This window comes from Podarcis bocagei, assembly GCF_964188305.1.
Source record: "Podarcis bocagei genome assembly, chromosome: 9".
Lineage (NCBI taxonomy): Eukaryota > Metazoa > Chordata > Lepidosauria > Squamata > Lacertidae > Podarcis > Podarcis bocagei.
In genome coordinates, this window is record NC_138134.1 from 18,966,888 (window position 1) to 18,983,845 (window position 16,958).

General features: G+C 44.3%; 1 protein-coding gene across 1 annotated transcript; it reads right to left on the reverse strand.

The window, feature by feature from the left end:
- Positions 1-398: 398 nt before the first annotated feature.
- On the reverse strand, positions 399-7,286 carry SLC10A4 (solute carrier family 10 member 4). Its single transcript, XM_081208990.1, has 3 exons — positions 6,543-7,286; positions 4,282-4,492; positions 399-2,044 (listed from the first exon to the last, which is right to left on the reverse strand). The coding sequence occupies exons 1-3, from the start codon at positions 6,983-6,985 to the stop codon at positions 1,523-1,525; spliced, it is 1,176 nt and encodes a 391-aa protein (XP_081065116.1). The 5' UTR covers positions 6,986-7,286; the 3' UTR covers positions 399-1,522.
- Positions 7,287-16,958: the final 9,672 nt, after the last annotated feature.

A 16,958-nucleotide genomic window follows, 5' to 3' on the forward strand; every position in this document is an offset into this window, starting at 1 on the left:
AGGGAAAATCGTCTTGCGAAGCAACTCAAAAAACCAAAAACCCTTTCGTCTAGCGAGTTTTTTTGTCTTGCGAGGCATTCATCTTGCGAGATACCACTGTACTGGATTGAGCTATATGTATACCAAGTACAGTGGTGCCTCAGGTTAAGTACTTAATTCGTTCCGGAGGTCCGTTCTTAATCTGAAACTGTTCTTAACCTGAAGCACCACTTTAGCTAATGGGGCCTCCTGCTGCCGCTGCGCCGCCGGAGCATGATTTTCATTCTCATCCTGAAGCAAAGTTCTTAACCCGAGATACTATTTATGGGTTAGCGGAGTCTGTAACCTGAAGCGTATGTAACCTGAAGCATATGTAACCCGAGGTACCACTGTACTGTATATTATTTCTTAATCTCACTGCTAGGCCACATCCCACATGTGATTTATTTTACCTTGGTTACCTCTGAAGTGGTCCCACAAACTTTAATGATATGGCGTTTCAGACTTTAGTAGTATTTTACAATATACACATAATACGTTCCCATTTAGTCTAATACTAAACATAGTTAATTGAGTAAATCCCACTAAATTCAGTAGAACTTACTTTCTGGTAAATACGTTTGGGATTACAACCTTGGTGAACCAATGAAATCCTAGCTTTGATTCCCAAGCAAGTCCACATGACCTACAGAAATAGTGATGTATGCTTTGCATTCAAACAGAACAGAATTCAGTTCCTGGCTTCTCTGGTTAAAGGGCTAAAAAATACCCTTACTTGGCATCTTAGAGAATGGTTACAATAGATCTGCATCACGGGTCCAGCTCCTTTGTTAAAACAGATTGCAGATTTTTGCTCCCAGGTATCTACTCTGAAGGGTTAATAATGCCAAGGAGCATTCGGATTTTAAAAAGGCCCCCACTCATTCGAAATAGAGTTTCTCTTTCGCTTAGTGGGAGGGAGATCTTGTTCCTCTTCTGTCTGTGAAAAGAGTGACAGCTTTGATATCAACTAGATGAAGCAGACAGTGTCTCATAAGTCCTCTTAATGGCTTGGTATCTTCAGAAGAAATTTAATCAGTGGTAAATATACAACATGAGTTCAACCTTTCCACATACACAGAAGCTGAATAATGTAAAACAGACACAAAGCTTTTAAACAGCAATTGTTGGTGACATTCAGTTACACAAGAACAAATACTATCAGCATTAATCCCCCTGTTCTTCTCTTCCCTCCCTCTCATACTAGTCTTTAAAATTACCTTATAAAACCCCTCTCTTCAGCATGCAGCCTTCCTGCTTGCTTGCATTTCAGCATACTTTATTGTGATGGCTCATATTGATTCTTTGTGGTAGCTGAGGAGGTGGTCACAGGTGACTTGCTATTTGTGGACAAAAATATTGGCATTTTTTACAAACCATATATGCTGAGGGAATCAAGATTACAGCAACTGCTTTGTGCCATCATCTCCCTGCCTCCCGCTTTGACTGAACAGTTTGCTACATGATCCCACAACAGGATTTCCAGTTCAGGTCCTCCCTTCCTCTAGAGGGCAGTCTGCATCGGTTCCATGAGCACTGAGGCATGGCCCTCGGCAGTCACAGTGCCATAGGAAGTATCTGGCATTTCCTCTTCCTTCAGTTTTTTGTAGGAAATGTTCGTATCTTCTTCTTCTTCCCCTACTAGAGGCTCTTGTTTGTAGGAATCCTTGCCATACACCTTATAGGCCAATACAAACAGACCAGCTTCTGCAGCCTGGAAGAGAGCGTAGAGCAAGGGGAACATGTACATGCTCCCAATAAGCTCCGGAGGGAAGGTCAGTTTGAGTATAGCGGTGCAGAGCTGTACGTTTTGGCAGCCGGTCTCCAGTGACACTGTCCTCTTGCAGTGAGGTGGCAAGTGAAATAAGGTTGCTATGCCATAACCACAGCCATAGCCACCCAAGGGCATCAGCACAGCTACTACATAGACAGTAGCAGGGATAGTAGCCAGCAGTTCAGGTCCCAACATGGTACCGGTTAGAATGAAAAGGATCACCAGGGATACCAGGAGGGACCACAATGAAACCTAGCAAAGAAAGCATTGGATTAGATAGAGTAGGATTTTGGAGGACCGCTGCTCTTCATTACATATTACTATATCAGTAAGCATACAGGTTATTTAAAATATATTTCAAGCATCAAGGGAAGCACGGAATCTGTTAAAACAAAAGACACATAAGACTGCTTCATTTGCCAAAGTATAAGAATGTGTATTGGTGCTGTTATATAAATAAATGGTGTATATTTGGTGATCACAGACAGAACTAGCAGGATTAACAGTAGAACTGCTTGTTCTGTTTCAATTTATTATTTATTCCAATTTATTTATATACTGATTTTTGTTTTGTTTTTTGCCCAAGGCCCCCCGAAGCAATGAATGATACACTAAAACAAAATATACAGTAGAGTTCATTGAAATGCCATAACAATATAAGGCAGCAAGACTGCAACATAGCTAGAGAATTAATGGGCGCTCTTAACAAGCTCATATACCACATGCTTTGGGGCGAGAAATGCTAAAAAAAAACTTACCCCAGTATAGAATAATTAAGGGTTCTCTCACCACCTCCCCATTCTAATTATGCAGAGGTGCACAAGCAATCTATGTAATTAATGCAAAAGCATTTTTAAAACAAAAATGGATGGTCATGGTGGATCAGTTGCAGGAATTGCTGGAGAAAACTGATCATCTGAGCACATCTCAGTCATGGTTCAGGCCTGGTAGCTTTCTGACAGTATATAACACCTGTGCTCCAGGAACTGCACTCCCTGCCTGTATGCTACCAGGCCATGTTCAAGGTTTTGGTACTAGTGTACAAAGGCCTAAACAACTTGGAATCAGAGTGCTTCACTCTCAGTTGGCCAACTAGCTCACTGATATCAGGGAAGTTTTTAATACTTAATGCTGTACTGTTTTTAACACTTGATTGGGAGCCGCCCAGAGTGGCTGGGGAAACTCAGCCAGATGGGCGGGGTATAAATAATAAATTATTATTATTATTTTCATAAGGAACTGAGTTTTCAGAAGTACCTTGTACCTCAGAAATCAAATATATTTGTACCCAGCTCAGTAACCCCTGCAATATGGAACATTCAGTGAAGGTGAGGCAGATGATGGCATTGTGTGACGCCTATGTGCCATAAGGACATTTTTATTTAAGTAAACATTTCTAGAAAGCCAATTTTATCTAGTCACGTTTAATACTCTACTGTTTTTATGATGTATGTTATTCTATATTTAAATCTGTTGTTAAATCGCCTAGAGAGCAATGGTTGTCTGTGATTCTTAAATAATTAAAAATAAATAAATATTCATGATAAATTGCAAATTACTAGTGTGGCCTTCATCTGCTACCAATTTATTTATTTATTTTTACTGAAACGGTACCTTTTGCTACTCCAAATCAAATTCCAGTGTATCTTGGGGTGGTAAAATGCCCCTGAGAAAACCATGTGTGTTGTTGGAAAATGCTATGGGGCATTTATTTTACCCCACCCTTTTTATACTGGGCCAAAAAAAGAAGAAGAAAAATGCACCACAATGGCAAAAAAACACGTTTTATGTCACAAGCCACTTCTATTTTCCCAGAAAGAAAACTGCAAGCAGCTGAAATTTAGAAATAGGGTTTACTACTATGCATATGGCAATGTCGTAGGAGGACTACTGTGTGTGAATTCCTTCTGTGTAAATTCTGTAACAAAACAAAACAAATGCTCTCAAGGCAGGATTTCATCTCGCAATACTGGACGGGGGATCATTGGTTGCAGTTTACACTGTTGGTCCCTCTAGTCTAGCGTTGCCTTCTTTGACAACTCTGCAAGACCTCAGATACCGGCAGCCCTGCTAGAGTAGTTCTTCACTTAGAAAGCAAACATGGCACTCGGCAAATAATGTAAAGGGGTCCTGTGCCTTCAGGACATATATGCCCTCCCACTGCCTCACTGGAGCAACACTTTAATTTCTTTGTTGAAATTGCATTCTTACATTCATATATACCACTTTAGCTCCAAGGAGCTGGAAGTGGTATATTCCTCCTAATTTTTTTTTATCTCAACATCCTTGTGAGAAAGAGTAGGCTGAGAGGCAGTCACCAAGCGAGCTTTGGGGCTAATTGGGGATTTGAACCCAGGTCTCCGTGGCCCTATACTTCAACACTCTACACCACTGCTCTTGGTTCTAGCTAGATGGAACTGTAGTCAGTGCCTGAATTAAGGCTCCTCCCTGTATCCCCTGTAAAGGTGGGCATCTGGGGCCTGGCTTACCTTCAGCAGGATGTCTGCCACCCTGGTGAACCTGTATCGGATGAAGACCCCAATGCCGATGGGGAGCAGAGTGCTGCATAAGGTCATGGTGACGGCGCCCAGGGGCAATAGGCGCACTAACGGGGTGTTGATCCAGGCTCGGCTGTAGATCCACAGGCAAAGAGGCATCAAGACCAGAGCAAGCAACGTAGATGACGTGGTCATGATTATACTGCCAGAGACGAGAAAAAACAGAGTTCCCAGAGGGAAAGGTACGTGATGTACTGAAGTTCCTTCCACCGCCCCATTCACTTTCCACGGGCTGCTCAGACGGCACATTTTATTGCAGAAGCCTCTTCCCTTTGGTCTTTCCAACCTCATACTGTCAGTGGGAACCTCCTGCTCGGCTGCTAATTTTATATGGGTGATTTCTGCCTTTTACACTTTGTGTGTGTGTTGCAGAAGCAGAAGCTGGTAGTTTTGAAAGAGAAAGGCACCCTTCCCAATGCACTGTTCTCGCCATGGCATGATATGCGGCTGTCTCTCATCTGTCCAGTGCAGGCTTTACTTAAACACATTATCTCTCTTCCCCACAGTCCACACTTTTCTCCCCTCCCTCCCCATCGTTAAAAACTTCCTCCCCACGGACACCCCAAACGCTGTTTTCCAGCACTGCTGCCTGCAGGGCGTGTCTGGCTATCAAGGTTCACAGCGCACACTGGCAGCACAGCTCTCTCTCCTCTTTGTGCCGGCTTGCAAGTGAAACTAGAGGGTCTCGGAAAGCAGGGAGAGAAGCAAGAGCTTAGCGGCTTACAAAAAGATGTACTGTGCAAAAGGAGAAGGCTGCCCACATTGTCTGGCTGTACCCCATAGCCCTGTCTTGCCTCCCCCCCCCCAAATTAATTCTTAATTCATAGAAACAGCTGGTGGGGATTAAAGCCTGCAGGGAAAGTTGTTCCCCAAGCCCAAATGCACAGGTCTGTGGGTGATTCCTGGCAGAGCCCCTGCACTTTTCACAGGTGTGTAACAGGCAGACATTCAACAGGTGCATCTTTTATCAGGCTGGAGATGCAGCGACGGGTGAAACTTCCATTAATCAATCAATCATTTTATTCAACCGTCAGTCAGTAAAAAAATACATTTGTCAGTACACAGTTAAAAACTCCAGGAAGATTTTAGAACTTAGCCAACACTAAAATGGGCTAAACAGATAGCCCCATATCAATACGGTCAATTATAGTCTTGCGACGCTTAAAAGCTAAAAAAAAGAAATTTGGCCACCAAGGAAGGTATAGCTCTAGTGACGTTATTCAGCAAGTTTTCTCCGGGTAGGAAGCTAGATTGACATAGGAGTGGGTCTATAAAATTTTGTCTAAGCTCTGCATAAGAAGGGCAAGTCAAAAGAATGTGTTCAGTGGACTCAACCACACCCATGGCACAATGACAGGTTCTCTGAGATGCAGCGACGGGTGAAACTTCCATTAGGAAAGGCAGATAACTCCAGTGCAGGCACTCTGCACTTGCTCAGTGGCACTTGCCTCTTTGCCCCACCCTCTGGGAACAGGGCATACATAACAACTCATCTGACTCGGGAGTTTTACATCTCATCTCTCCGCTCCTTTTCCTCGCAGGACCTCCGTGCCTTGAGCAGGTGCTGTGACGGATAAGATATTTTACGGGTGGATTTGGCTTCCATTGTGGGGGGGGGGAGAGGAGGGCGCTAACCTGTTGAATGTCTGCTCGCCGTCCCAATGTGAATGGAGTTGGAACTCTGCCAGGAAACAATGCAACTTTAGACAGTGCGTTAAAGCGAAAATAACTGATTTCAGACAGAAGCACCCACAATCTCTCTCCTCCCCTCTTCTTCCTGCAGGAGAAATGCCCTCAGTCTCGCTGTCACCCTTTTCCCTAGGGGGGGCGTTCGCTGCCCCAGAGATGGGTGGGGTATAAATAATAAGATTTCTGTATGTATTTATTTATTTGTATTAGTAGTAGTAGTAGCAGCAGCAGCATTGTTATTGTTATTGTTGTTGTTGTTATTATTATTGTTGTTGTATTTTAATCAACTTGGTTTTATTATTGGTTGTTAGCCGCCCTGAGCCTGGTCTTGGGGAGGGCAGGGTATAAATAATAAATTATTATTATTATTATTATTAGTAGTAGTAGTAGTAGTAGTAGTATTAGCAGTAGTATTGTTACTAGCCCGTTTGGCTCTTCGTGCCCAGCGGACCCCCACCCAGCCTCCAGCTTCGCCCTCCCTTCTTCCCTTCCCCTTCGGGTACCTGAGGTTCATGTCCCCGTTGACCAGGAGCGACATGATGTTGGAGAGGTTCCCCCCGGGGCAGCACCCGCACAGCAGGACGGTGACGGCTGCCACCTCGTCGAGGGCGAAGACCAGCGCCATCAGGAAAGCCACCAAGGGCATGAGCCCGAACTGGCACAGCAGCGCCAGCAGCAAGCCCAGGGGCCGCCTCAGCTGCGCGCCCAGCTGGCTCAGCTCCACCGTGCAGCCCAAGCCCAGCATGGCCACGAAGAGAGCCAGCGCCACGAAGACGCTCAGAGCCTGGTTCAAAGGGGTGTTCCAGAAAGACGCAGAGCCGCTGTCTTCCCGGGGCGCCAAGCCGGCCGTGGGCGCCCACGACGCAGCAGGGCTGGGGACGGGGCTCTCGCTCCCGCTGCCTGAGGGGACCGTGAGGTTCCCGCGCTCTTCCCAGGAGCTGTCCATGGCCCCAGGCGCGCTCTCCAGGCGTGCGTGCGTCTCCCTCGGGCGCTGAGCTTCAAGTGAGGCGAGAAGTGAGGCGCGCCGGAGGAGCCCCCGTCAGTTGGGGACAGACAGACGGGTGGACGAATGAGAGGGGGAAGCAGCTGAGGAGGCTGTCTGTGCGTCTGTCAGTCACTGCAACAGGCGCCCTCCGCCGCTACTTCGGGACCTTGCCTCGCCGGCGGCCGCATCCTTGGGAAGCTCTCGCGCGCCAAACTCACCGCTTTATTGGCTCTTTCCCGCCGGCGGCGGATGGATTTCTTGCATCGCATCACGTGTCAGTGAGTACCTTGCGCTCCTTCTCTACAAAGGACAGGCGCCTTCTTCCCAATCTCGTTCCCAAACTGCGGTTTTTGTTTTTGTTCTATTTCGTTTTCAAAATTAAAACACACACACAGAGAGAGAAATCCATAGCTGAAACCCTCCAGAGAAATTCCCGCTTGAGAAGAAAACTTAGTGCCACTTCCCTGAAAAACCTTCAAATTCTTTGCACCTCCTGGTTACAAATGCAGGCGATATTTCATCCCTCTCCATAGCTGTCAACGTTTCACTTTTTTTTAAGGGAAATTCCCTTATTCCGAACAGGATTCCTCGCAAGAAAAGGGAAAAGTTGATAGCTATGCCCCTCTGCCCTGGAAAGTGAGCAGAGTGAGACTCTTTCTGCCTTTCCTCCCTCAAAATTATTCAGTCATCTTGGCCGTGCAGGACCATCCAAATTTTCTTTGGATGTTTCACTTTTTTTTGGCATCTTGGCCGAGCAGGACCATCCAAATTTGCTTGGGATATTTCACCTTTTTTGGGCAAAATTTGACAGCGATTCCAACTATTAACAGCACAAGTCCTAACCATGACTACTCAGAAGTCCTGTCAAATTTGTTAGGGCTTACTCGCAGGTGAACATTTAGTATTGCAGCCTAATCGATTCAAAGGTCCTCCTCTCTGTGACAGGGAGAGTGCATGTTCTCCATCCTTCAGCTACAGTATTTTTATACAAGGGGTGGGGGAATCAATAATTCCATCCGACAGTGTCACGACGGCCGTGAGAAATGAGGTTCCATGGGTGTGCAAGCCCCATTAGTGGCTCTGCAAGAGCACTTAGCGTCTGGCAGATTGGGCGCATAAAAACAGGGGACAATTGTACACACTCGCGCTCTGCCATTTTCTGAGCCTTTCTTAAAATTATCCTTTAAGGTTGAATGCCACCTGAGCACAGGAATAAAATGCATGAATGCCAGTGATGCTACCTACATTATACACACACACACACACACACACACACACACACACATATATATGTTGTTGTTTAGTCGTTTAGTTGTGTCCAGCTCTTCGCGACCCCATGGACCAGAGCACGCCAGGCACTCCTGTCTTTCACTGCCTCCCGCAGTTTGGTCAAACTCATGCTGGTAGCTTCAAGAACACTGTCCAAGCATCTCGTCCTCTGTCATCCCCTTCTCCTTGTGCCCTCCATCTTTCCCAACATCAGGGTCTTTTCCTGGGAGTGTGTATATATATATATTCTTCCAAATCCATGCTCTCCCTGCCCCCATCCATTACAAGAAATAGTGCTATTGTCTCTTTAAAGAAATGCATGGCACTCCAGCCTTAAGTGTAAAGCATATTAAGAGCTCACAACACAGACATGGATGAAGGCTTCCTCCTGCACATGGGCTGGAAAAAGGAGCGGGTGGCAATAGCTTGGTGGTATAATAGCATATGCTTGGCATGGAGACAGCCTTGGAGTCAGACGCTGTTGTCTTCAGCCAAAAGGGTTAGGTAGTAACTCTTGGGAGAGACCCACTGCTGCTTGAGATCCTGGAGATCTGCTGGTGGTTAAAGTAGCCAAGATGGGGCGACATGGGCAATGCCTGACAGCGGGCATAAGGCCATTTCCTATGTTCGCATCAGTCATCGTTCAGCCATCCTTTTGTGCTGTTGTGCACAAACAGTCCCAACTCCTGGCCTGACTGAGTAAAGCTAGGAAAGCCTTCTTCCTGAAAAGCTACTGCAGTTAGTGTAGAGTAGACCATGGGTAGGCAAACTAAGGCCTGGGGGCCGGATCCGGCCCAATCACCTTCTAAATCCGACCCGCGGACAGTCCAGGAATTAGTGTGTTTTTACATGAGTAGAATGTGTGCTTTTATTTAAAATGCATCTCTGGGCTATTTGTGGGGCATAGGAATTCATTCATTATTTTTTTTCCAAAATATAGTCTGCCCCCCCCCCCAAGGTCTGAGGGACAGTGGACCAGCCCCCTGCTGAAAAAGTTTGCTGCCCCCTGGTGTAGACATACTGGGACTAGATGAATCAATGGGTCTGAGAATATAAGGAATATGACAGCATGCCCAGGAAAGGGGGGGGGGATGGCAAATTAAGCACAAAATGATGTGGGCGGATGTTGCTCTTTGTGATACAGGCATGATCCAATAGGTGCCTGTCAAGCAGTGATCTTCCATTATGTCAACGGCAATAAATAATTATCATGTTTGCTGGGCTGCTGGATGAGAAAGAAGAAGATTGCTTTTTCAAGCCAGCAATGCATTGCTGTGAGATTTGCTGGGGAAACTGGATAATATTTCCAAAACCGAATCACTACAGGAAGAAAAGTTGTAAGTGTTCCACACAATATATCTAGCGTGGAAGAAACATTAGCAGACAAAAAATATTTCTATTTGGTGATGCACATAGCTATCCTTGTTTTATAGACATCAATTAAACCTGTCTTTTCTAAGCCTCCCTCCTGTTATTTAAACCTACTGTTATTAGCCCTCTCCTCTATTATTTCTTTCTGATAATCTTTTAGATATTGGCCCATCTCCTGCCCTCCTCCCTCCACTTAATCTTTGTTTCTTCGGGCTAAACATGTTCCTTCAGTTTTCCCTGAGGGCAAGATAAGTGTGCAGTCCTTTTTATCTACAAATGTAACTTCTGAAATGTGGGCTGGTGTTAGAGATATTTGCACAGCCATATTCTGCAGAATTAGCTATAGAGGAACTTTTACACTCAATTTTAGCAAGGACAGCTTTGCACTGAGTAAATAAAATTGCTCCTTTCACTCCAGTTTCTAACCTACCTTTTATTATTTGCAGTTGCGTTTTGTAGGGTAAATGTTATGTTGAAGGCAGGCGGAAGCAACTCATCTGTGAGAGCACATTTGCAAGTATAATAAGAGAACATTTGTGAAATTGATACGCCCTATAGGACAAAAATACATAGTGATTCAATCATCACTATACCACCCTGAGTATTCCATTCTTAACCAGCGTAGTAAACTATCACAAAAAGGGTCTGCTAATCAAACAGGCAGTGTTGGGCAACAGGCAGCCTGTGAGCCAAATCTGGTCCAAAGCCAGCCACTATTCTGCAATGCTCTTTTATTGGCATTTTTAGCTCTGGTTAATCTCTTCAGTTCTGGTAAATCTGCTGTTCTTAGAAAGCAGAACTGGCTGAAACAAATTGGTTGTGCTGCTGTCTGTGCAAGCTATCTCCAAGAACAGTCACTGCAGCACTGGTTCTTTCAGTATAGATTAAACATGGCCCCCACTGAAAGAAGCAAATCGAAATGAAAAGAACAAGGCAGTCTTGCCCTGTTAGATCTAATAAGCCAAGCAGGGTAAGGGTTGAGCCATCAGGGGATAGGGAACATCTCCCTATGTAAAGCACTCTGTACACTGACAGGTAACAATATAACTGAAGCTGATCAGTTGGTAAGACAATGTCCTGGACCACTCTACCCTAGTTGTTGTTGTTTAGTCGTTTAGTTGCGTCCGACTCTTCGTGACCCCATGGACCAGAGCACTCCAGGCACTTCTGTCTTCCACTGCCTCCCGCAGTTTGGTCAAACTCATGCTGGTAGCTTCGAGAACATTGTCCAACCATCTTGTCCTCTGCCGTCCCCTTCTCCTTGTGCCCTCCATCTTTCTCAACATCAGGGTCTTTTCCAGGGAGTCTTCTCTTCTCATGAGGTGGCCAAAGTATTGGAGCCTCAGCTTCATGATCTGTCCTTCCATTGAGCACTCAGGGCTGATTTCCTTAAGAATGGATAGGTTTGATCTTCTTGCAGTCCATGGGACTCTCAAGAGTTTCCTCCAGCACCATAATTCAACCATAGCTTTAACACTCTACCCTAGACTATGTGACAAAAAGCAATATATGTCAGATTGGAAGTGAGCAATTCTTGTCAGCAGACACAGCACATTAAGCTTGCAAGGGTTCTCTGGCAACTGACCCTGGGTTGAATTAGCTCTCTAACTATTAAAATAATGGTATGCTGGATGACTTTGAGCAGATATGGTGGTGACAGTAAAGAGGTCTTTACTACTATCACTGCTACCAAGTACTGTATGTTCTAAGCTACATTTGTGTTCTGCAGTAAGCAAACCTTCACATGCAAACTTTCCAAACTCTGCCTTGTGTTGAAATTTGAGGGTCCAACTTGTGAATGAGATCTCATGCCTCTTTCTTCCTTTTTCTCCCTTCCCAAAGAGAATAATTTAAAAGGAGTATGAAAAAGGGGTAAGTGGGAGAGACAGTAAATATGCATAGTCAGGAGGAGAAAAAACCACTGGCTCTGAGCAGCAAATTGCAGGAGTTACATATAGCCTAGAAAGTGGGCATAATACTTTTTGAGAGCTTGGAGAGAAAGTGACCAGGGTGTCACTGGCAAGGAGATATGGTACTGTCAGAGGGTTAGACAGCAAACTTTCCTCCGTTTGTGTACTAAGATTTGGTGGATGCTATGTAGTCTGTCTGCCTCTAGGGAATGTAAGCTGAGTAGAGCTGCAGGTTTTAAAAGAGACAGGTTGAGGGGAGGCCAGAACTGTGCCACAGAGAGAAGTAGGAAAAGATTAATGAGCCAGCTGGGGTTGTGGTATTCACTAGTATAAAAATGAGGTTTCTGCAAAGGAAAAGAATTGGGTTCAGAGCACACATATCCCCTCAAGCTGTTGCCCTCATAGCTTCAAGAAGCTTATTGGGGCATTTGACTCTTTCTCCAGCACCAATTTTCTGAGGGCTGCAACGTCTTAAATCCTTCTTCCTTTTTAACAGGGAGGGTGTTAACCATGTCTGGTGTGCAACATCTATATTGGGCCTTAACTAAAAATGGTGGAAAAGGAGATTGCAGAAGTGACAGAAGTTGGGCTCTCAAATTTATTTTAAAAAAATTAATTTAAATTTTTGCTTTTTCAACTTAAAGTTTTACAGAGATGTGTTGTTGTTTAGTCGTTTAGTAGTGTCCGACTCTTCATGACCCCATGGACCAGAGCACGCCAGGCACTCCTGTCTCTCACTGCCTCTCGCAGTTTAGTCAAACTCATGCTGGTAGCTTTGAGAACACTATCCAACCATCTTGTCCTCTGCCGTCCCCTTCTCCTTGTGCCCTCCATCTTTCCCAACATCAGGGTCTTTTCCAGGGAGTCTTCTCTTCTCATGAGGTGGCCAAAGTATTGGAGCCTCAGCTTCAGGATCTGTCCTTCCAGTGAGCACTCAGGGCTGATTTCCTTCAGAATGGGTTTGATCTTCTTGCAGTCCATGGGACTCTCAAGAGTCTCCTCCAGCACCATAGTTCAAAAGCATCATTCTTCGGCAGTCAGCCTTCTTTATGGTCCAGCTCTCACTCAAACATAAATAATAAAAACAAGATCCCAAGGAATCGACTGGAATTCCATCCTCCCCTTTGTGGGTCCTATTATTAATCATTTCCTCCCACATATTTTACGGGATCTCAAATTTCAGTGACACACTGTGCAACGCTAAAATCTGTCCCCCACCTCTCACGCTCCATTCTGCAGCCTTGTTTTGGCACCCCCGGCAGCATGGGACGCAGTGCCAGCAGGCTGGTCATGCCACCTTGAAACTGCCTCCAATTGTGGACAAACATTCAGAAGACATTCATGTATACAGCTAACCAACAGCAGTGTGGTAGCTTGACACTTAGAGCACAATGCCCAATACCCTCTCCTGCCTCCCTTTTTAAGAGCAGAGAAAGGACCCTATTCTCATTCATCACTCACAGTCGCTAATGTGCCGTTGGCTCGTCACCCATATGCAGCCACTAAGAATGGCTGTCACGTATTTAAGGGTTTCCTGATATATATATATATTTAAATCCTACTATTAATCAGCAAATGAGAACACAGTGACTCAGGAGGACTCAGTGTTCTAAAAACTGTTCCGTCAGTTCTTCCCATTTACATCCATGGCCATCTGCCCAATACTGCTCTTGGGCACAGGACTTTTGTCAGGCCCACGAAAGGGCAATATATGTCACCTTTTACCTTGTGAAGGATTCACAATGATAAAGGAAAAGTCATTTCCAAACGAGATGTGGTGTAATGCTCCCAGTTATGGAGAGTGGGTAGGACTTGTGTTTAACAGCAAAAAGGCTGTGTGTGTGAAGAGCACAGAGCCTTTCAGCCATCCATGGATGAGGAATAGTCTTATTACCTGCCCTTCACCAGAAGGTCCTCAGGTGGGTTCCAGCAATATAAAATACAGGATTAATACATTTTAAAACAAATTACAGTGGTATCTTGGGTTACAGACGCTTCAGGTTACAGACGCTTCAGGTTACAGACTCTGCTAACCCAGAAATAGTACCTCTGGTTAAGAACTTTGCTTCAGGATGAAAACAGAAATTGCACGGCAGCAGCGGGAGGCCGCATTAGCTAAAGTGGTACCTCAGGTTAAGAACAGTTTCAGGTTAAGAACAGACCTCTGGAACGAATTAAGTTCTAACCTGAGGTACCACTGTACAATGGCAACTAGATTGGATCTTATATGTGTATGCAGGGGCCTAACTAGGCTTTATTTCACCTGGGTCAAAGACCCATTTTGGCACCCCCTCACGCACATTTGTGTACACACACACAGAGGCTGGGAGCCTCAGTGGCACCTCTCTGGAGGCTCCCCCCGGTGCAAAAAAACTCGGCTAGCCCCCCTGTAGCTGTCTGGGTAAGCTGGGAGACCATGCAGAAGATGTGAAGAATATGCTTAATTTATAATATAATCATGGTTCAAGTTATTAGGTATTGTAATGTAACTTGATATTTGCAGAAATATCTGTACTTCAGGATTATATCCTCTCTTTTTGAGAGGGAAATTTTAATACACACACCTCCCCATGCACACAGTATAATAAATGGCTCAAGGACAAAGCATAATATCCTTTCACTTAAGATACTACATGTGTGCTAATTCCTTCTAGCCACTGGGCATGAAATATGCTCTGTACATGCTCCAAGTAACTATTTTTATTACTACCGAGTATGTCCTTGGTGGAAGAAGTCTGGCGCTGGAAACAGGCTCTGGAACTGAGCCTTGATGACTCTTGGCTCAAAGGAAAGCCTTGAGCCAGCAAAGCCACTGATGACTCAGGAGGTCTGAAGGAGAGACTTATCAAGTCAAGGAAGAGGGGCATGATTTGATGAATAGCGAGGATGCACAGGATGTAGCACCGAAGAACAGCGCGGAGCGTGTCTTTTTAATTAAGGAAATGTGTTTAGTCCAAAGCACATGTTCCTTGCCCATTGTTGTTTTGCCATCCAAAAGTCCTGTTGAGACTGGGGACACTGAAATGCTAGGAACAAAACGTCAAAAACAGAAAGACTGTATAGGGACAAGTCATACTGACGCACAGATCAGTATTGGACCACTTTATCGAGGCAAGCTTCTTTGTCCCCAAGTAACCCTTTCTTGGCACTTGCCATTTTCCCTTCCTGTGAATTTCTGCAGAATTCTCCTTGATGGATTCTCACTGCTCACCCCTCCATTACATCTCACTTCCTCTCCTGTAAGGTTCGATATAGCCTTCTCTCAACTTGCCAAAGATCCAGGATATACGTTGGTTCACCTTTAAAATAAACTAGCATTGCTGCTCTCAAAGCATTGCATGTATGATATTACTGGCTGGGCAACATGGAATTTGTGCATAAAGCACTGTTCTAAATGTTATGCTGGCTGCGTGGAGCATGCTTATAAACATGTGGGCGATCATTAATTTGTGTAGAATATTATTAAATATAGATACATACACCCCAATGAAGTTGTAAGAGAAGGAACTAACAGGCACTGCTGCTTTCAAGGGGGCATTTAAGGGACATTTAAATTTAATGCCATTTTAGAGAACAGTCAGTTTCCTGCCTGTTCTAATCTGTCAGGCTACTTTTTACAATTCTACTGGGAAAAGTAAAACTAGCCTGTGTTTAGTCTGCATGTTCAGGTTAATTACCATCTGTTAAGAACACGCAACAGAGCCCAGTGATAAAAACTGGCAGGCTCTGTTCTCAGAGGTGCATGTTAATATTATTATTAATAAAACCCTAAGAAGACCGTCCTATTTCTTTGCCAAATCCCAAATTTAAAGATGGTATGATTCTTTTAAGCTGATGCCTTGGTGAAAACGTGATTATCACCAACATTGCTGTTAGTCCATGGCAGAACATTCAGCTTCAGGAATCTTGAGACATTTGGTCAAGAGATCATCAGCAGGCTCCTTAGGAGCAGCAAGGGGAAGACAATGGGATATGTAAATGGGGTGGTATCCTTTCACCTAAAAGCAACAGCAGTTTAGGTATAACTAAAGAGGATGTGAAGATAATGTGGTGCTTTTACAGGTTTCGTAGTGTGCTCCTGCCTCATGTGAGATTAATAATGCACCTCTAGGATGGAAATAATTCTGACACTGCTGTTGAAGTAAAAGTAAGTGGCCACATTATTCTGACAAAGTTTAAAACATGGGGAGGGGAGATGCAACATGAACACTTGATGCACAAGACAGTGCCCAACATCTGAAAGAATGAAACAAAGAAGTCTCTGTAACTCAACCAGAAATCTAGAGATTACAAAAGGAAAGCAATAGCTCCCTCTGTTGTGTCCTTTCCCAAAGCACACGTACCTAATGTGGAAAGAGACGGAACGAGAGTATACAAGCCAAACATACCATAAAATGAACATCAGAATCTGTGTGTTCATATGTTCAGAATAGAATTATATGGCTGTAGGCCTGGGAGGGACGAGTAATATTTCATCTGAGTTATTTTTATTTGCTTGCTTATTCCTTGCTGTAAAGCTTGCATTTGGGGATAAATATTTATTTGCTTCTATATTAAAGATGACTTCAGAGATTAGTTTTTCCAAAGGAAAATAGTTGCACCCAGGAAAATTAGGAGTCAATCATACTAATTGATATATTTATGTTGCAAAAATAATTGTACAGTTCAACATTACATTCAACTTTTATTCTCCTCTGCAAAGGTATCTTCGTGTACAAAAATGTTATTGTGAAGCAGGGTTCTATACTAATGTCTGTATGAATTAGATTAAAAGCCAAGAGCTAGTGAGGAGTGTGAGATGCTCTTAAACTCTACTGAAACCAGAGTTTGTGAGAGCAGATGTTACATGAGATTTATTTGCAGATAAGGGTGGCTTCTTCCTCCCCGCCCCCAAAATAAACTCCATTTCTCTAAGAAGGCCTAGGCATTATGGAAAATAGGTGAAAAATCTGGATTCGACTAGGAGCCAGCAAGCAACCTGTGACTGCTGCTATATAAAAATAAAAGGCTAGCTCCAGAGCTGTCCCTCACCCCCTTTGAATTTATGAAGACAGCTTGATGACCCTTGTTCTAATTCAAATCTGTGTTAAGAATGAACAGGAATGGGAAGTTATGATCAAAACGTTATGGAGCTCTAGAGAAAACCTTTAATCCATCACTGCACTCTTAATTATGATAAAATGTCACTCAGGTGCCATCAAAACCTATAGCCTCATTATTGGCTCAAGATGACACATCGATCCATCTTCTAACAGGAGCCACCATGCCAAATAGTTCTAACAGATTAAAATCCAGGGGTGGAGTGGAGAACCTATGGCTACCCAGATGTTGCTGGACTCTCTCATCAGTTGTTCTAGCAAATGATCAGGGATGAAGGGAGTTGG